The following is a 21,050-nucleotide window of genomic DNA, read 5'->3' on the forward strand; positions in this document are numbered from 1 at the left end:
CAATGATTTCAGAAGTTTCTTCAAGCTCTAACATCCTATGAAATGTGGGTCATTTGGGGAGAACTTAAAATTATTTTTTCCTAATTTTTTTCAGTTATTTTAAATGAAAGCTCTGGTTACTCAGTGACCACTGGAGGGCAACCTTACTGGACATTTAGCATTAGCCAGCATGAGCCAAGTTTCTTTTCCATTTCTTCAGACAGGGATTTGAGAACACACAGAAATGCTTATATTATGCAACCAGTGATTAATAAGATTGTGTAATCTTGTATTTCCTTGTCAAGAGAACTAACGTTTAACTCTCAATTCCACTGAACTTGGAGAAAAAAAACCCTTTTGTAACAATGGGATAACAGAAGAAAAGCCAATGTACAATTTCAAAGTCTTAACTTATTGGGATCTGAGTATTATACTCTACATTAGATATATGTGTTATTCTAGCTTCATTTACAATTTTGCTTGGCACTATTTCAAAAGTGCACAGGTCTGCTGTTCAATCTAATCACCTGTGCTGCAACATACCAATAGTTTTTGTGTTTTTCTTTTGGGGTTGAGGGAAGAAAAAGGTTTTCTCTTTAATGAAAAAGAATACTGAAATTGAGATATGGATACCTCAATCTGATTTCTTCCTATGGTATTTCCTATCTATATAATAATTAGCAACTATTAACTTGTCTCAGTTTTCTAGGTCCTGACTCTGGACCTAACTTAAAGAAAATCACTTAAGCTTCCCTGGGTCTCAGTTTCCTCTCATGTAAAACAGGATAATGTAGACAATGATTTCAGAAGTTTCTTCAAGCTCTAACATCCTATGAAATGTGGGTCATTTGGGGAGAACTGAAAATTATTTTTTCCTAATTTTTTTCAGTTACTTTAAATGAAAGCTTTGGTTACTCAGTGACCACTGGAGGGCGATCTGTAAAATAGAGATAATAGCATTTACTTCACAATGTTAAGTCTCAAATAAAATTATGTATGCAAATTGCTTTGAAAGATTTGGGGTTGGAGCTGTTGGACAAATTGTGATGGAATACTAATATTTTTTTTTTAAAAAGATAAGCAGGATGCTTTAGGAAAAACTTGGGAAGACATATGTGAACTGATGCAAAGTGAAATGTGCAGAACCAGGAGAACAATGAACAATATAACACCAATATTAGAAGCTTGATCAACTATAAAAGACTTAGCTATTTTCAGCAAAATAACTATGGAGGATTTATGGTGAAAAAAGTGAAGGATTCTAAAGATAGACTGAATCATACTTTTAAAACTTCCTTTATTATTTTTTGTGGTCACAATTTTATGGTTAATATGGAAATGTTTTGCATGTATAATCTATATCAAATTACCTTCTCAAAGGGATAGAGGATCGGGGGGAGGGAACTTGGAACTCAAAAATTTTTTGAATGAATTTTTGTTTTTATGTAATTGAAAAAAGATTAAATGTAATAACTAAGAAAAAAACAAAGACTTAAGATGTCATATAAATGTCATCCATTAATACTGTTTTATCAGTAATAATTATTACAACCTATGTTTTCTCTAATAATTCTTAGGCTTTAGAACAAAACTTGAGGCTAACTAAATTCAGAAAAGTACTGGGCTGAGAGTCAGAAGATATGGATTCTAGTTCTTCTTTTCTTATAGTTACAGGGAAATCATTTGACTTCCTAAGCCTGTTGCTTTCTCTGTAAGATAGATAATATCTGCTCTGCCTATCTCATAAAGTTGTTGGGAGAACAATTAAAATGAGGCAATGTACTTGAAAGGGAAAAGAATGATAAAGATTACTGTTCATGTTATTACTCCTTGGATATATTTAGGAATGATGATATTGTTTAATCCTTCTTAATTCTTATTAATGAAATGTTTTCTTCCTCAATCAAGACAAATGATTTGAGAAAATGGAACAGGATTTTTACACCTCCCCTGCATGTCTCTTATATTGTGATGTGGGCCTGGGCTCTGACTTCATTGCCTCTCAACATTTTCCTACTAGAATAATCTAAATAATCAGATCAAGTATCAAACAGTGGAATTAATCAATTATGGATCACTAAAAGTCATAGTCACAGAAGTGAGAAAGATTCTTGAGTCCATTCAGTCCATCCTATACTGGAATCCCCTGTATTTTATATTTAACAAGTGCTTCATTATTTAGATTTTGTTTGAAGAACTCCCTAGAGATGGGATGCACTCCCCTTCAAGTCAGCACATTCCATTTGGGGATAGCACTTAAAGTTAGGATGTTTTCTTCTTATATCAAGTCTAAATATACTTCTTAGTATCTTTCATGCCTTGCTACTAATTAATCTTTGAGACTGACAATTTAATTCTTCTCCTACCTTATAGTTTTTAAAATACTAAAAAACAATTCATTCACATTCTCTGTTCCCATCCTAATGTATCTCTTTTCTCCAGCTTTTAAACACTTTTCCAAATCAGGTTTTACACACACACACACATCTATACTTTGGAACGTTTTTTCTTCAAACAAAATGTCCAAACTATAAACCAACTTTATTTTTTGTTTGGGGGTTTATCAAATGCTAAATTGCTATAGGCCTTGATTATTATTTTGTGCATATCTAATCTATTCTACTGATCTACCACTCTACTTCTTAACCAGTACCAAATAAACCAATTTTTTAAAAAGTTAAAATCAGGGGCAGCTAGGTGGCACAGTGGATAGAGCACTAGCCCTGAACTCAGGAGGACCTGAGTTCAAATCTGGTCTCAGACACTTAACACTTCCTAGATGTGTAACCCTGGGCAAGTCACTTAACCCCAATTGCCTAAACCAAAAATTAAAAAACAAACAAACAAACAAAAAGTTAAAATCATACCATTTTCCTTATGTAGAATGAGGTATGTTTGGGCTACAAACTACAAACCTTCAGAGCTTTTTCTCAAGTTACACAGACTAATAAAGGGAACATGGGAAGAGAATATTCATTTAGAAACAGCTGTTAGAAAGGTTCAAAGGGGAAGGGGGTCTGGGAAGGGATATTAAAGCGACATATATAGTGTTTTGCAAACTTTTTTGATAAATACTAATTGTTATTATTTCTAGAAACAGGAGAAGAATGTCATAAAGGTATGATACAGTTGAGAGAGCACTGAATATTTTGTTAGAGGGCCTAGCTAGATCTGACTCTCCATTCTACTATTGACATGAATTGAGCCAAATCACTTCTTTGCAACTCAGTATCTTTAGCTGTGAAATAAAAGGATTACTCTAATTGATCTCTAAGGACCCTTTGACTCAAAATCCTGCTTGCACAGGCCAAAGTATTTTCTGACCTAGCGTTCTAAGAAGAGTCCTTGATAGAGAATGAATTGATTTGCCTTGAAATGACATTGAGTGAGATAAATTCACTGTTAAGTATAATAAATAAATTCTCTACAAATCTCATTATATGTCTTCCTCTTTTTCTACTCATATGGCCATCATCCTAGTTCAACAAGTCCTCATCAGTTCTCACTGTCATATTCTTCTAATTAGACTCCCTGCCTTAATTTTCTTTCCACTCCAATCTGTCCTCTAACACATTTACCACAGTAATTTTGCTAAAGAATATATAAGACCATTCTTGAATTCAGGATGATCAATCTTCCAAGGACTGAAGTTCAAATCCAGCCTCAGACACTAGCTGCAGGACTCTGAGCAAACCCCTTAACCCAGCTGCCTCAGTTTCCACATCTGTAAAATGAATTAGAGAAGGAAATGGCAACACTACAATGACTGCCAAGAAAACTCCAAATGGGATAACAAATGAGTTATTTGTGACTAAAAATGGCTGAACAAAAACATCTAATTGTATCATCACTACCCCACATTTCCAGCCCCCCCATCCTCTAATGTCTCTCTATTATGTTTATAAACTCAGCTGTTTACCATTTAAAATTATTTATAACTTGACCCATTCCTATCTTTCCAGTTTTCTTCATACATGACTCAAACATAAACATTCTATGATAGTCTTCTCACAGGATGCTCCATCTGCCACCTTGGTCTTTGCTCTGCCTTTCCCCCACTTGGCGTGCTCTGCCTCCCAACCTTTGTCTCTTAGAAAAATCTGGCTTTCTTTAAGACTTAGCTGACAAGTTACCCCCTGAAGGAGACCTTTCTCCTCCATTCCTCTTGTTACCAGTTACCTTCAGCCCTCTAAGGTATTCCCCAATTAGAATGTAAATTTATCATTATTAGTATTAAAGATTTTTATTTTCAAAACATATACATAGAGAATTTTCAACATAGAATGTAAATACTTAAAGGAAGAATCTATTTTTTGCTTTTTCTTTGAATTGCCAAAACTTCTCTCAGTGTCTGGCCCACTGTAAATATTTATTTTAAAACTGTATGGAATGATTGGTTTTATTTGAAGAAACAATAATGATAGTTTATATTTCTAAAGAATTTTAAGATTTATAAAGCACTTTTACAACAATACAAATATTATTATTCTGTTTTTATATATGGAGAAGCCAAAGGTCATAGTGATTAGTTTGCCCATAATCATCATGCTAAGAAGTCTCAGAACCAAGACTTAAAGGCCAGTAATAAATTTTTTTACACATAAATTTTATACATTTTATACATTTACACACATATTTATATTTATATCCATCAATACTAGAGAGATGACTATTATCCTCACCTGCATATTCTCCCTTGGAAAATGGAAGTGTAGGGGGGAGCTTCCTTTTTTCCTTTTCTGTTGGAGGAGGTTCATAGCTGTCATCTGCAATTTCTTCCCCTGGTACCACATAGGTTTCTGAATCAGAGGGTTCATCTGGATTTTCATAATCACTGTCCTAGAAACACAAGTTGACCTCACTCAGTTGAAAAGCTGTGATCATGAAAAGTTAGCCATAAAATGAATTTCTGTTAATTGTCTTATTTTCCCATTGATATATATTTGGAAAGTGGGAGATGCAGTCTCAGAAGAAAAAGAATGCTATTTCCTTGACCAAATCACACATTGACAAAATAAGATTTTTCAGAGCAAACGTTTAGTGATGATCTTCGGAATCAGACATAACTTTAATGGCCAGAAAAATAACTGCTTAACAACATGAACTGTGCAATTAGCTGTTTAGAGAATTGTGGGGTACAAGGAAAGCCTTGGAGGCCTTCAAACAGATATTGGATGACCTCTCATCACATCAATTATGTAATATAGGGGATTGCTTTCAACCCTGCCTCTGACTAGATAGCTGCTGAGGTCTCTTTTTAACTTCTGATTCTGCAAAATTGAACCGGTATTGTACTCTAGCATCTTTACCAAGGAATCTGAATGATTTTAACCATTTAAATCATTATTTTAGTTAGACTTTAGATTCTTCTTTTACAATTGGAATTTGTTCCATAACTGGCCACATCTGAACTTTTTGTTATTATTATAACTAATAACAATAATGATGTTAACTCACATTTATGTAAGACTTTAAGATTTATAAAGCACTTCAACAACCATCTTGGGATTGTAGGGTGTGGAACTATCTCCATTTTTCAAACTGGGAAATTGAAGCACAAAATATTTAGATGACTTCTACAAGGCTATAAGCAAAAGTACACTGTCTCTTTTTAGAGTCACATAAGAAGAAATTTAAAAAGCTTTTGTCTTTTCTACTTCTCTTATCATGAATTCCTGCCTCTATGATACCATCTTCTCAAACTTTTAAGGGAGATGGAATTTTCTGGGTTTTGCCCACTATTTTACACTTTTCTTTTCTTGGAACAGCCTAATATAGCATAAAAAGCACTGTACCAAGAGGCAGGAGACCCAATTCTGCCACTATTTTCTTGTGTCTTAGGCAAATAATTTTTACATTTTTAGGGTTTAGTTTCCATTGGTTCTCCTTTCTCCCCTCCCATTGATTTCTCTACTGCATATAATCTAGCTTCCAGTTCCTTCCCCATTTATTGAAGACTACTCAGAAAGATTCCCAATTATATTTTAATTGTTGAATCCCATTACCCTTTCTCAATCCATTTCCTCCTCTCTGCAGCATCTGATATGATGCTCTCTACTACTGATCATACTCTGTATTGACATACCACTCCTCTCTGGTTCCTTTCCAACCTATATAATGACTCCTTCTCAGCCTTCTTTTCTGGATCTTGTGTGTGTGTGTGTGTGTGTGTGTGTAATATAATGAATATTGGTTCAGACAAGTTGCCTAACAGGCACCCAGTTAGAAACGACAATAAGGAGCTAGGGTTAGAATGGTGTTCAGAAAAGATATCAGGGTTAGGGTTCATCTGTATAGAAATAATTAAACCCATGGCAATTCATAAGATCACCTAGGAAGAGAATATAGAGAGAAAAGACCTAGGATAAAACCTTAGAGGATACTCATTGTTAGCAGGTTAGACGTGGCATATAAATATGTATCTATATATATAGTAATATAGTATATGTATACTAATATACATGTATATACAAATGTGTACATCTATCTATACTATATAAAAGTGTATTGTGTACATTAATGTGTACATGATTAAAATTAGGCACATATTTTCTGAAGCCGAATCTACCTAAGGCAAAAAAAAAGTCAATTCAGGCTCTAAGAGAAGCAGAGAATTGTTTAGCTGTTAGGGATCTTAGTCTATATCTGAAGAACTGCTATTACACCATACTTAACACTATACTCAAATTGACTTTCCAGTTTTTGCTTGAAGGGGAACATTTCAATTGCTTGGGGAAGCCAATCAATTCTCCTAAGACATCCTGTTCCATTTTTGGCCAGCCCCAATTTAAAAAACTTTTTCTGACATCAGCACCAAGTTGGCTTCTTTGCCAATGCTATATAAGGCTTCTGTTTGTGACCCCAGGAGCCAAATTGAATAAGCCTAAACCTTCTTATTACAATATTTCAAGAATTTGAAGGTAATTATTCTCTTCCTCCTTACTCCTCGTGACAGGCACTGCACTAAGTAGTCAAGCTAAGAATGCAAGCAAACCTGGCAGTTCTTGGCCCAAGGGACTTATATTCTATTGGAATGGGGGAGGTGGGGTAGGGAAGATGACATATTTATATGCACAGGAAGAGTTTTATCTGCAAAATGGACTTTGGTCATATTCCTTTTTACCTTTGTCCCTGCCTTTCTCATAGCCCTGAACCTTCTAAGTGGTTCCCAAGTTGTCAGTGTAAATAGGCTATGCCTACAAGAGACCAAGCAACAATCAGTTGGAGTTTTAGTGGACACAAGTTCAACATAAGTCATCAGTGTGAAATGGCAGCCATGAAAAGTAATTGTGTCTGTTTGGCTCCTGAAAAGACAAATTATAGCTGTATAATTTAGAAGGAAACAGCTACAATTGTCTTCTCCAGGGGCCAAGCTGACAGAGTACCTTCTCCTAGTAGGACATACTTACAAAGTCATCTGACCACTGTTCCTCTTCATCACCAGGGCTTTCTAAAGTAAACAGCAGAGATAAAAGAGCACATGAGTACACATGACAGCCAGTCTCTTTCAGTTAAAAACAAATGCCTAAATGACTCTCTCTGTTTTCCTCCTATAGAACTGAGGAACAAAATCTAACTTCCCTGGTAAATAAAATCTTTTCCTCAATTCAACTCAATTAACATTATTAATGTTGCTAGGTCCCTAGGATATGAAGATAAATGTATGTTTAAAAAAAGATCTGCCCTCAAGAAGTTTACATTCAGCCAGTGGATGTAATATATAAACAGTTACATGAATACAGAATAATCTGACATGGAAAAGGACATAGACAACCAGAAGTGGAGGTCAAGAAAGGCTTCCTTTATGATACTTGAGAAGAACCTGGAAGGTAATTAAGGATCCTCTAGGTGTAGCATCCAGTCTGTACAAAAACATGGAAGTACTCCTGGGATATCACCCTCTGACTGGACCGAGGAGAACTCTTCCTATAATCTTTATTTAAGGAAGGTCCTTAGTCTGGATATCTCTTTATTTTCTGCCAGGCTGAATGCCTTTAGCTCTATCATGCCCCCTAAACTTTTCATCTTTGAGGACTATTTCAGTCCTGGAACTCATAGTTCAGCAGTGTCTTCTCATTATGGGACACTCCCTCTCCCTATTTGAAGTTGGAGAGTTCTTCCCAGAAACTCCATTTAAGGAGGACTTACAGAGGGTACATAAATCAGACATTTCTTCATTTCTCCTTAACTATACCCTTTTGACAAAGGGTTGTTGTTTGTCCTTCATCCCAAAGAGAAGGACCATGACATCAGGAAAGTGCTGACATGACAAGCAAATGAGCTGGATTTAAGTGAGGGTGGGCTGCGCAAAATCACCAGCCTCACTTTCTCCTCCAGACCATCTGGTGCCAGTAGCAAGATATAGCTCAGGACAATTGGAAATTGCCCCCAATGCAGTAGGAAATTCTGGCCTCCTAGAGCTAAGATCTTTAAGATGTCTTAACTTGACTGAGGTAACATCAATTCAATGACTAAGGTGAGGTTAGAGTTGAGACAAAGAATGGACTCTATTACCTAGGTTTTGAAAAAAAAATGTTTAAAAGTTTAAGGTATGATCCTTAAGAAAGAAATCTAGTAGGTAAAATCTTTTTTTAAGGAAAGCTTTTCATTTTCAAAACATATGTATAGATAGGTTTCAACATTTACCCTTGCAAAATCTTGTGTTCCATATTTTTCCCTCCCTTCCTCCCACCCTCTCCCCGAGATGGCAAGCAATCCAATATATGTTAAATATGTGCAATTCTTCTAAGCCTAAGATATTTTGAAAGGTTTCATCAATCAAAAAAAAAAGTATATTCCTTTGGGCACCTGCAGAGATAGACAGAGACAGAGAGAAAGAGAGAGAGAAGGATGAAGAGGATGAAGACAAAGAAGAGAAAGAGGATCAGGACAAGGAGGAGGAGGAAGGGATGGAAGGAAAGAGGAAGGAGAGAAAGAAGGAAGGGAGGGAAGGAAAGAAAGAAGGAAGGAAGACAGGAAAGAAGGAAGGGAGAGAGGAAAAAAGAAGAAAGGAAGCAGGGAGAAAGGAGGGAAAGAAAAAAGGAGGGAAGGAAAGAAAGATGGAAAGAAAGAAGAAAATGAAAAGTAGATATCATGTACTAGTCCTGAATACTTTTTTCTCTTTTCTCCTTCTTCTCCTTTTCTATTTCCTTTTTTGTCTTTCTCATTAGAATATAAGCTTTTAGAGGGTAGGGGGTGTCTTTCTTTTTGCTTGAATTTATTCTACCAGTGTTTAACCCAAATCCCAGACCAAAGTAAGCATTTTATTGTTGACTATATAGAGAAGATAAAAGGGATTAGGTTAGGGTCTAAACATAATCTACAACTAGGAGGAATAATATAGTTGCTGACCCAGCAATAATGCTCAGGAAAGTAAGATAGGAACTAGGAGAAGGCAGTGTCAAAAAACCAAACCCAGAATAAGGAGAGGTTTGAGATAAGGAGATCAAATGGGAAGCTATTACAATAAAAGATCTTCACTAGGGTGGTGTCTGAGTTGGAGAAGGTGGGGGACTGGATGGAAGAATTGCTATAGAGTCAGAAATCACTCCAGACTCCCACATTGGGAACCACTGTTCTGAAGAAGCTTAGAGTGGATAAAATAAGAATGTGACACACCTGGACTTTCTATGGGGTGGATGGTTTAATATTGTGAATGTAACAGGAGAGGCTGGGCTGAGAGTTGGCATTCTGGTTGTTCCACATTCTCCCCCCCAAAAAAGCTTTATCCTCATATTTACCATTTGATAATTAAATCCCATAAAAAAGAGACTCTAATTTCTTATCTTGGCCCCAAATTATGCGTTATCACATTACCCTTCTCCTTAATCTGTTGCCTCAAGCTACCTTAGCCAATTGATAGTTGAATATCTGCTGTGAATGCAGAACTGTGCAAGGTCTCCTCCATGGAGGGAGTAGAGTATGAGAGAAAGCATAAAAGGGAAGGCTGTTCCTTCTAGGAGCTTAAAATATTTTTGGAGAAATGCAACTAAAAATGTGAAACAATCATTGAGCAATTCAAGACAGCATATAATTATGTGTTAAATGGTGTAGAGCAGACTAAAAGGTTTAAGAAGAGAGAATCAGGGCAGGCTGGAACAATCAGGGAAAGTTTCCAAAAGGAACTAAATGGAATTCAGATCGGAACGCAGAATTAATGTTACCTCTTGCCAGAAGGCTCTCCCTACATTAGTCCATTCTCTACTCAGCTGCCAAAGTGATCATCCTAAAGCATAGGCCTTGACCTGAAGGATTACCAGCTAGAATTCAGGGCTTCTTAAACTTTTGTTCTCAGTATTTTAATGTTGTTAAAAAAAAACATCAAGGATCCGTTCAAAGAGGTTTTGTTCACATGGGTTATATTTATAGCTATTTATTATATTAGAAATAAAAAATAATTTTCATTTGTAGACCCTCTGAAAGGGTTTCAGAGACCCCAACAATTCTTTGGACTACACTCTGAGGACCACTGGATGAAGGAACTTGTATCTAACTTTTTGTGACCCCATTTAGGGTTTGTGTTTGTCACTGTTTGCCATTTTATTCTCCAGCTCATTTTGTAGGTGGGGAAACTGAGGCAAACAGGATTTAGTGACTTACCCAGAGTCACACAGCTAGGAATGTGCCTGAGCCAGATTTCAATTGAGGAAGATGAAGCTTTCTGACAGGCTGTCCTATGTACCCTAGCTAGTACCCCCTCACCCTCTTAAATTTCAGTGGCTCTCTATAACTTCCAGGATCATAAATAAAAGGGTCACTTTGATGTCCCTTCCCTATTTCTTCCATTTCACACCAGTCTCCATTCTTCCATCTGTCCTCCATACTCCAATGATGATGACCTCCCACCTGATACTCCATCTCCCAACTCCAGACATTTTCATTAACTATCCCCCATATCTGGAATTCCCTCCCTCCTCATTTCTTCCTCTTGGTTTTTCTGATTTCCTTCAAGTGTCAGCTGGAAAATCAGACCTTCTAAAGGAAGCTTTTCCTGATCTCTCTTAATTTTTGCACCTCCTTGCCATTTATTATCTCTGATATATCCTGTTTATATCGAGTACAAAGCTGTACTTCATTGTTTGCATGTTGTCTCCCCTGATAGACTGAACTCCCTGAGAATAGGAACTGTCTTTTGCCTTTCCTCATATCCCTCTGCACTTAGTGTAGTGCATGGCACATAGGAAGGGCTTAATCAATGTGTATTAAACTAAATAAATTAACTTCACTAATTCTTACTGAAAATCACAGAGCACCAATCAGACTTTTGAAGCTCATCTAAGTCAACTTCCTCACTTTACCAATGAGGAAACTGAGATTCAAGTTAAGTAACTTGTCCAATGTCACCTGGCTAACAAATGGTAGATTGAGCACTTGAACCCAGTCCTCCCAACTCCTGGTTTTATTCCTATGTCAAAAATGGAAAAGTTTTAACTAGATGAAGTTTTTAATTACATGAAAGGAGGAGATGAGAGTCCAAAGCAAATATGTAAAAGCCAGGATGAGGATGAGAGTTATTAAAGAGATTTCCTTGGATCAATAATTTGCTTTGGAGAATATTGGGATGAAAGATTAAGAATAAGAATGAGGCCAAATTGTAAGGGTCTTAAAAGTCTGTCTTTGGATTCAATATTATAGGCAAACGGGAGTCACTGTAGCTTATTGAACAGAGCAGTAACATGATGAAAATGACATTTTTTTTCAGAAGATTAGGTCAGCCATTGTATAAGAGATGGCAATAAGTGAACCTAGAAGGAGGGAAAACAATAGAAAATTACTGCTATGATATGGAAATAAGGTGATGAAGACATGGACCTGATTTGTGGAAATAAGTGAGAAGAGAAGGAAAATCTAAGAGCTACTTTGATGAATTAATGAGATTTGGTGACAGGACAGAGTGAATGAAGGAAAGAAAAAGATCAAAGACCAAAGGGTCATAACTTTGGAACTGAAAGGGACCTTAGAGGTCATTAAATTTGATTGTCTCATTTTACCAGTAGGGAAACAAGGGGGCTAAGTGACTTTATCAAACTCATATAGCAAAGGAGTGGCAGAGCTATGCTTTGAATCTAGGTTTGATGCTCTTTTCATTTTGATATGCAGCTTAGATGACACTCTAATATATGGACTGAGTAAGGATCTCAGTTTCAGATATATGTATGTATTCATGTCTATAAGTATGTATGTATACACAGATACATATTTATCTACATATGGTTATACACACATATACCTATACACACATATTTTTATTTATATTTATTTATGTATGTATATAAATACATATATTTATATATACATATAAAATAGTGAATTTTAACTTCTTTTTTAATAGAAAATAAATATATTAGCCACCAGAGTTTTAAAAACAAAAACAAAGCATTCCCTTTATTCGAGAAGTTTACATGTTACTATATACAATGATGATTCAGGCCTTGGAGAAAATTCCCTGCCCTTCTCTGCTTCCCAAGAATTAATCAAAGGTGAGGGAAATCATCTAAATTTCCCAGAGATGATGATGGTGGGAGTAGGGGTTCTGTTACATTAGAAAGATCTAGGACAGATTAAAGTAGATACTAAACTATTTTGGGGGATAAAATTCCCACTTCACCCCTATTTTCTGCCATTTTTCTTCTTTCTATTCTGTCTTTCCTCTACTCACTATCTAAGACATGATAATCCAACCAAGCTAATAACTATAGGGTACATTAAAAGAGGTATTAATATCCAGAATATGGAAGATGATAGTGCCATTGTATTCTTCCATGTCCCATTGACATGTGGGATGTTGTAGTCAATTGCATAATAGGAAAGACATTGGCAACCTGGACAAATCCCAAAAGAAGGACACTAAGATAGTGACAGGACTAGAAATTATTCTATATATGTATTAGAGGAACAGGAATAATTTAGTCTGGAGAAGAGAATAATTGGGAAAGAAGTGCATGATAACTGATATCAAGTAATTTTGATGTGGGGCAGAGTTCTTATTCTGGAACCTATAAACTTAAAAAATATATTTTGTTGACTGTATTTTAACATAATTGATTTCTTTAGAATTCTACCAATGTTATTTTAGACATTTAAGAAATATTCTGAGAAGCACCTATGTGATTCCTTCTTCACCAGATTGCCAAAGAATTTCATCATTCATATACACACCGACATATACACACAAGTTCAGAAACCTTGGTTGGATTTGAAATCAAAGTATGTATTTTGAGTCCTCACTCTGCTTCTTAATGTATGTATGTTCTTGGACAAATCATTTCATCTTTTGTAATTGGTCCTTTCTTTTTCTTTCTCCCTTCTCCTTCCTGATCCCTTTGGTCCCTGTCCCCTTCCCTTTCTTCCTCCTTCCATCTCTGGGAATCACTTCTTTCATTTGTGGAACAAGACAAGTGTTACATGACTTCTGAGACATCTTCTGGCTACAAAAAGAATATGGTTCTTTATATATTTCAACAAATGGCTTTCATGTGGAAGGAAGAGCTGTACCTGTTCTTCTTGGCCCTGGAGGGCAGAACTAGAGACAATGGATAGAAGCTCCAGAAACAGAATTTGACTTGATACACAAACAATTGTAAATGGCCAGAAGTGGAACTCATTGCCTAGAAAGTAAAGAATTCTCTGTCCTTAGAAGTTTTTTAGGTGAAGACTGGATGACCGCTTTTAAGAAAATGGTGGCACTAATTCCTATTTAGGTACCACTTGAGTAGATGACTCTTCCAACTCTTGATTTCTATGGGTCGTGATAATTTTCTCTTCCCTGGCCAAAGCAACATTTTGATCCTCTGAACACTTTCCCAAAGGTTGCCCACCTCAGCAAATTTCTGAGGCTCAGCCAAAACAAAAGTGGTTCCTAAAAAGCTTGGGGAAGTGGTTATGCTCTTGAGAGTCAGGAAAGAGAACCCAATTTTAAGGCACCCAGGAAACAAAGGGTTGTTGTGGCCTCTAAGAGCCAAGGCTCACCACTTGGACTGGCTTCTAGAGGGGAGTTTCCAGCAGACAATGGCCTCCAGAGTTCATAGGAATTTGCTATTGCTGAGCTCCCAAAGCTCTGGTTCTGTGGATGGCTTTGGTGGTGAAGAATTAGAACATCTTTTTGATTCAGGGACTTGGACTTGGTGTGAATCATAGCCAGCTTTGGCAGATTAAAAGATACAGAGACACTTCCATGGGTTGTAATGAAGCCAAAGGGAAAACTGAATTTTGGAATCATGATAGCAAGTAACTACTGTTTATTAATAATTTTTCATTCTTAATTTTTCTCCATTATCAGATACTGGCTATGTTAATTATATCAAGAAGTTAAATCAGATGCCATTTTCTTACATATTTCAATGGTACCACAAGATGAACATAAGCCAGCCCTATCTAAGAAAGATTTAATTAAAATTTCATTAGGAAACTCTTACCTGGAACATAATCCCTTTGAGGTACACTGGGTGGTGCTTTGCTTTTTAACCTGTGGACAAAATCATTAAAAACATAATTGATCAGACAACTATTATTAAAGTCCATTATAAGTGTTAATAAAAATAAAAATATTCATACCTCAAAACAGAAGGTTGTCACATATTTATAAGTGACATATATAAAACTAGTCACACTCTTATTTAGACCAGAAGTTCTGGGGTATTCAAGGATAGATTTCAGGGATTTCATGAATATAAAAAAAATGATAATTGTATTTTACTATAATTGATTTCCTTGGAAAGCTGGAAGCAAAAAAAGTAAAAGCTTTTAGACTATATAAGAAGCCCCATGCCTGTATGTCAATTATTGCTGTTTATTATTGTTATATCTCCTCCATTAATGCATCCTTCTCTTCCTTTTCCCCAGGAAACTAATTTTTTTTTAACAAAAGAATATAAAGAAAGGGGTGATGGGGGAAGCAGTTTGGCAAAACTAACACATTAATCAAGTCTGTGAAATATTCCATACCCAGAGTTCTACAAAACCTCTGCAAAAAAAGGGAATTAGATATGTTTTTTCATCTTTTATTTGAGATCAAATTTGGTCATTATGATCACATAGTATTCAATCAAAATTTTGTGGTTTTTTGTTCTTCCAATTTACATTTAGTCATTACTTTACATAGAAATCTTCCCATGCTTCTCTGTTCTTCATATTCAGTAACATTGAATATAATATTCCATGGCATTCATATATCATATTTTGTTTATCCATTACTCACATAATGGTGATCCACTTAGTTTATATTCCTTTGCTAACATAAAAAAATGTTGCTGGGAATATGGGACCATCTTGGGATCTCTGGTTCAAAAGCATGACATTTTTTAAAAAGCATGATTGCAGATTGCTTTCCATAATGGTTGGATCCCTTCACAGCTCCACCAATGGTGTGTTCACATCCATGTATTGTCCAACTCCCTCCTCCTCTGAATATTTCTATCTTTTGTCAATTTTGCCAGTTTTCCAAGCATGAAGTGAACTCTTAAAGTTATTTCAAGAGTTTGATGTGCATTTTTAAAAATTTTACTGATTTGGAGCAATATTTCAAATGATGATGATGATGATTTTTTTTTTTGGCTTTTTTTTGCTAAGGCAATTTGGGTTAAATGACTTGCCCAGGGTCACACAGCTAGGAAGTGTTAAGTATCTGAGACCAGATTTGAACTTTAACACTGATGCTCTATCCACTGTCCACCTAGCTGCCCCTCAAATAATTATTGGTTTTCATTTCTTTTGAGAATTCCTTAATGTTTTTTGCCCTTAGTCTTAATATTTTTGTGATAGTTACCTATATAGCTTGGATATCAGACTTTTATTGACAGCTTCCCTTCTTATTGCAGTTGTATGGATTTTATTTGGGTGAAAGTTTTTCAAATTCATGTAATTTAAATGATCTGTTCTATCTTTGGTGATCACCACTATCCCTTGTTTGGTTAAGAATATCCCTTAACCTCACAGATATAGATAGCTATGAAAGGGATATGTCCTTATTCTCTTATAATTTTTTTCATGGGGTGACCTTTTAATATTATGGCTTTCTTTCTTTTTTTTTTTTTAATAACTTTTTATTGACAGAACTCATGCCAGGATAATTTTTTACAGCATTATCCCTTGCACTCACTTCTGTTCTGATTTTTCCCCTCCCTCCCTCCACCCCCTCCCCAGATGGCAAGCAGTCCTTTACATGTTAAATAGGTTACAGTATATCCAAGATACAATGTATGTGTGCAGAACTGAACAGTTCTCTTGTTGCACAGGGAGAATTGGATTCAGAAGGTAAAAATAACCCGGGAAGAAAAACAGAAATGCAAGCATTTTATATTCATTTCCCAGTATTCTTTCTTTGGGTGTAGCTGCTTCTGCCCATCTTTGATCAATTGAAACTGAATTAGCTCTCTTTATCGAAGAGATCCACTTCCATCAGAATACATTCCTCATACAGGATCATTGTTGAGGTGTTTAATGATCTCCTAGTTCTGCTCATTTCACTTAGGATCAGTTCATATAAGTCTTGCCAGTCCTCTCTGTATTCATCCTGCTGGTCATTTCTTACAGAACAATAATATTTATGGCTTTTTTTTTGGAAAAGAGTTGGAAGCTGTCAGACTTCACCAACAGTACCACAATTTGTCAGAGAAGAGATTCCTTGGACTCACATGATTACTGAAGTCCCTTTCAACTTTCAAATTCCATAATTCTTTGACAGGTTAACAATGAAAATGTTTTTCAAAAATTAATTGTAAATGTAGAGTAATATTATGACTGGTTGGACCAATGATAAAAATCAAATCTAATTCAAAGAATAAAAATGAGATGTAGCTTGCAATTAAGACTTCATCTATTCAAACGAATTACTGATAATGGGAAATGAATAGACAATGACACAGAAATATTATCATTTTCTAGGAAGTGTCACTGATACAAATTAATTATCAAAAGTGAACCTAGAAATTGTATGTCAGCAAACACTGAGAGGAGTTAGGTACCACATAAACAGAATCACTTTAGAATATAAATCTATTTGCAAAATATTATAGAGAAAGATGGTGAAAGCTTATAAGCAATCACTTCATAAAAGAATAAGAAACAGAAGAATGCCAAATAAAAGAAAAGCTATCCCTAGTTGCTATCTGCAAGTGTCCATCTTCTGTTCTTGCCTACTTTCTATACACTGTATAAAGAATCCTTATAAGGAATCCTTTTTATTTCCTAAAAAATAAACTTTGAAGATTGTTTCATTCCAAAGAAATTCTTTCCCTTTCCCAACTTTTGCATTTGAAACCTGGAATCCCAGCGTGGTATACTTTGTTTTTCAGAAACAAGCCTTTTACCTATAACTAACCAAATGGTGCTCTTCTGTTGGCCCTGAAATCAATACAGTGCATGATTTTTTTTTTTAAATGTCAGACACCATCTGGCTTTTTTGTTCTTCTGTATCACATAGCCTATGATGGAGTTACTTCCTCATAAAAGTTCCTGTCATTTTCATTCAAGCAATCAGTTTCTCCTTAGTGAGTAAAAATCAGATTCAGAATAGGAGTTCACTGGTTCCTCCCCATTTTAAAGGATGACATTATCATTAATGTAAATCAAGAAACTAATTCTCTATTCTGCTAGAGAAGGAGCTATATTAGATATCTGGATAATAGTGTCCTTCAACACCATATCATATCATGCCCCTGGGCAAATTTGACTATTTTTTTTCTGGACTTCTCATTTATTTCCTCTTTTGGTCCAGGTAGTGCATAGTATACCCAGGGGACATATTATTTCTGTTTCTTTTGATCTTAAACCAAATGCCTCCTGCCATGCACCATCCCTCCTTACATGAGGATATTTTCTTAATGTACAGTGTTATTTTATTCATCCTTCTTTTAACTTATTCCTTTTCTTTTAAATAAAGTATATCCCTTTAGAGTCATAATTCAGGAACGACCCTCACCAATCAAGTGTCAGTGATACCAAAGAGATCAAATTTGCCTCCTTTCGTTAAAATATCTAATCTCCTTTACTTGTTGCCCATATTTTCTGTCTTGTATGTTGGCATCTGAAGTCAAGGGTTTTACTATTATTCTTTGTTCTTATTTTGTAGGTTCTAGCTTTTTGCACACAGTCTTCTACATTTCTTTTTATTTGATTTGATTTTTTTTTTTTTTTTTTTGGCTGAGGCAATTGGGATTAAGTGACTTGCCCAGGGTCACACAGCCAGATTTGAACTCAGATCCTCCTCACTTCAGGGCTGGCGCTCTGTCACCTAACTGCCCCCTTTTGATTTTATTTTACTTTTGCTTTTTTTTCTTTTTAAATTGTGAGGCAATTGGAGTTTAGTGACTTGCTCAGAATTACACAGCTAGTTAAGTGTTAAGTGTCTGAGGCCAGATTTTAATTCAGGTTCTCCTGACTTCAGGGCCAGTGCTCTATCTGCTGTGCCATCAAGCTGCTCCTCTCCATTCCTTTTTAGGAACAATAAAAAAAAAGACTTTGGGTTTGGAGTCAGAAGAACTAGGTTTAAATTCTGGCTTTTTATTTACAATATGTCACTTAACCATTCTAAGTCTGTTACCGCATGTGAAAAATAAAGAGGTTAGAATATATGGCTCTGTATATAAAGAAAAAATGCTGGCTACTGGTTACTCTTTATAACCTTTCTCAGAATGTTTCCTTCCCTTTGGAACTGGGTACTCTGTTCCAAAACAATATTCTAAAGAGAATAGTGAAAGAGAACCTAAGATTGCAGTTGCAGCATAGCTAACATACCTTTGTCTAGAACACCTACATCCTTGCCACACTCCCTAGGAACATCAGGAAAGAAGGACATGATTCTCGTTTTGGATCATTCCAAAATGTGGGGCTGTGGGACTAGCCCCAGTTTCTCCTGGGTAGATGCTAGCTCAGAAGGCTACTTTTGGATCCTTGGGAGGCATCTTAGTCTCTGTTGGGTAGAATTCTTTTTCATTAAATATACTTTCAATTTTGGGGGCTTTATTGTTGATATTATCTTGTGGATAAGCTCTAGTGAAAGTCTCCTTGTAATTTGGAATATTTGGCTCAGAGAAGAAGGCAAAGAGAGAGGGAGGCATTAGAACCAGGTGGTAAAGATGTATTAGCGGTTCAAATGCCACAGGCCTCAGATCCCAGGATTCGTAGAAGATTCAGAGGGCAAGAAAATTAGGAAAGTTTATGTCTTTTTGGCATTTAGAGATCAGTTTAGGATAACAACAGACATATTCTGTTTTTTCTACACCACAGAAGGGCAAAGGTTCGCTGGACCATTTCCTAGAGGAAGCAGAGCTTTTGGGAGTAGAAGTGTGAGCTACAAAGCCAAGACTTTCCATGTCATCCTCCACAGAACCACAGATATATTAAGAATGAGATTCAGGAACACTGACTTTCACTTTAAGTCCATTCTACCGCTGTCCATGCAGTCACTATGCATTCTTCTATACAACTGTTGCATGAACATCCAGAGAAATGAATCAGTGCACTCTTATTTTTGTATTCCAAAGAAAGATTCCCTCCCCCCCATCATATTTCAGAACATATTTGTCAACATGGGGAAATTCCGGGTATGGGAAATTCCTTTACCACTACAGATCATCAAAATTCTTTGACCTAAAACCATAGGATTATATATTTAAAGCTACCAGGAACATGAGATATGATCATCTCCTACCCCCTCCAATTTTATTCATTTTACTAGGGTACAAATACAGAAAATGAGGTCCAGAGAAATTAAGCTCCTGCATCCAAATCTTACACTCCATCTGCTATGTCTCAGCTGTCTCATTTTCTGAACATACTATACAATTAATTTGTATGTCAATGAGAGCGCTTCCAATGCTATGCAAAACTCATTAATTAGAACCATGACAAAGTTGTTTTATGATCAAAACTCATAATAAAACATATCCATGAAGTTTTCTGGCATTTCTGTCTCTTCCATCTTTCTCCCACTAAAAAACAGAAACAGGCCCATTCATTTAATCTAAATCAACAAACCTTCTGTTTAGAGAACCTAAAATCTTTCCTCATTTTGCAACTATTCAAATGTCCTCCCTATACTTTTGAATTTTAAAGACAAGACAAAACACCTTTTTTGTCACATATGTTTTTTCTGCTCATCTCTTCTTCCTGTAAAGGAGTTATTAACCAACTTTAAAACGAATATACCTCCTCCCTCCCAAGTCCTTGTCTCTTTGACAAAAATATACCTGTCTTCATGAATAGAGAGGACCTATTTCGTGTCTCATTTTATTCTATATGAAGGAAGGTTGGAAATTCCAAATGAACTATAACTCTGCTGATAATTCTTTAATATGTTGGAAACTGGTGATTTTGTGAATATGAGTTCCCTCTTCCCTGATACAGATACTAAGCCCTCAGATACTTATTAAGTGTTTTACAATGGTTCCCATATTTTAAAAGCACATTGCTTTGGGGCTAAATTGGTGAAAAGCCTACTCAGACTTCACTAGACTGAAACTAAAATGCCTTATATCATCAGACTTTTCCAGCTTGGTAGGATCTGGGAGAGTTTGTGCTTTGTTGACATAGACTTCTAGAACCTAAGATGTCCCCTGAAGACTATGATGAGGCAGCAGGCCTGGACTTTAATGTACTGAATTATAGTAACAGCATTTTTTCCAAAGAACCCTGTGAAGTTGGTAGGGCAAGTATATTGTTCCCATTTTATAGATGGGGAAACAATTTCAGAGAAATTAAATGACTTGCTCATAGTTGCACAACTAGTAAGTGGCAGAGTTCCAATAATAAAGAGTTTTTAAGCTATAATTAAAATCAAAATATGAAAAGTAGACACGATCCCTTATGACTCTGGAAGTGGAATTTGAGTTGAGTTGAGTGGGAATTTCCTCATCTGTTTTCCTACTCCCTTCCCAACTTCAATTTGAGTTTGGACAAAGTAGCCTGAATTAAAAAGGATGGCTCCAGACCAAATGATTATGGAGATTCATTTCCTGGTTTTTAAAATATGAGTAAGTTCCAGTTACTTCATCTTGTTCAATTTATCTTCAGTGGGAAAGAAGAAACAAAACTGTGTGACTTCCACTTCAGCCTTCTTCTCTTCACTTGAAGAT

General features: G+C 35.8%; 1 protein-coding gene across 2 annotated transcripts in view; it reads right to left on the reverse strand.

Annotated features, from left to right (window-relative positions):
* The window catches only part of BLNK (B cell linker), a 90,355-nt gene that overhangs the window by 35,711 nt on the left and 33,594 nt on the right, over positions 1-21,050 (reverse strand). For both annotated transcript variants that reach the window (XM_051981760.1, XM_051981759.1), the window contains exons 3-5: positions 14,394-14,443; positions 7,389-7,429; positions 4,662-4,818 (exon numbers count right to left, since the gene is read on the reverse strand). In XM_051981760.1, the coding sequence (XP_051837720.1) occupies positions 4,662-4,818; positions 7,389-7,429; positions 14,394-14,443 (248 nt within the window). The remainder of the gene's footprint in view (positions 1-4,661; positions 4,819-7,388; positions 7,430-14,393; positions 14,444-21,050) is intronic.

The sequence above is a fragment of the Antechinus flavipes genome, chromosome 2 (genome assembly GCF_016432865.1).
Source record: "Antechinus flavipes isolate AdamAnt ecotype Samford, QLD, Australia chromosome 2, AdamAnt_v2, whole genome shotgun sequence".
NCBI classification, from domain to species: domain Eukaryota; kingdom Metazoa; phylum Chordata; class Mammalia; order Dasyuromorphia; family Dasyuridae; genus Antechinus; species Antechinus flavipes.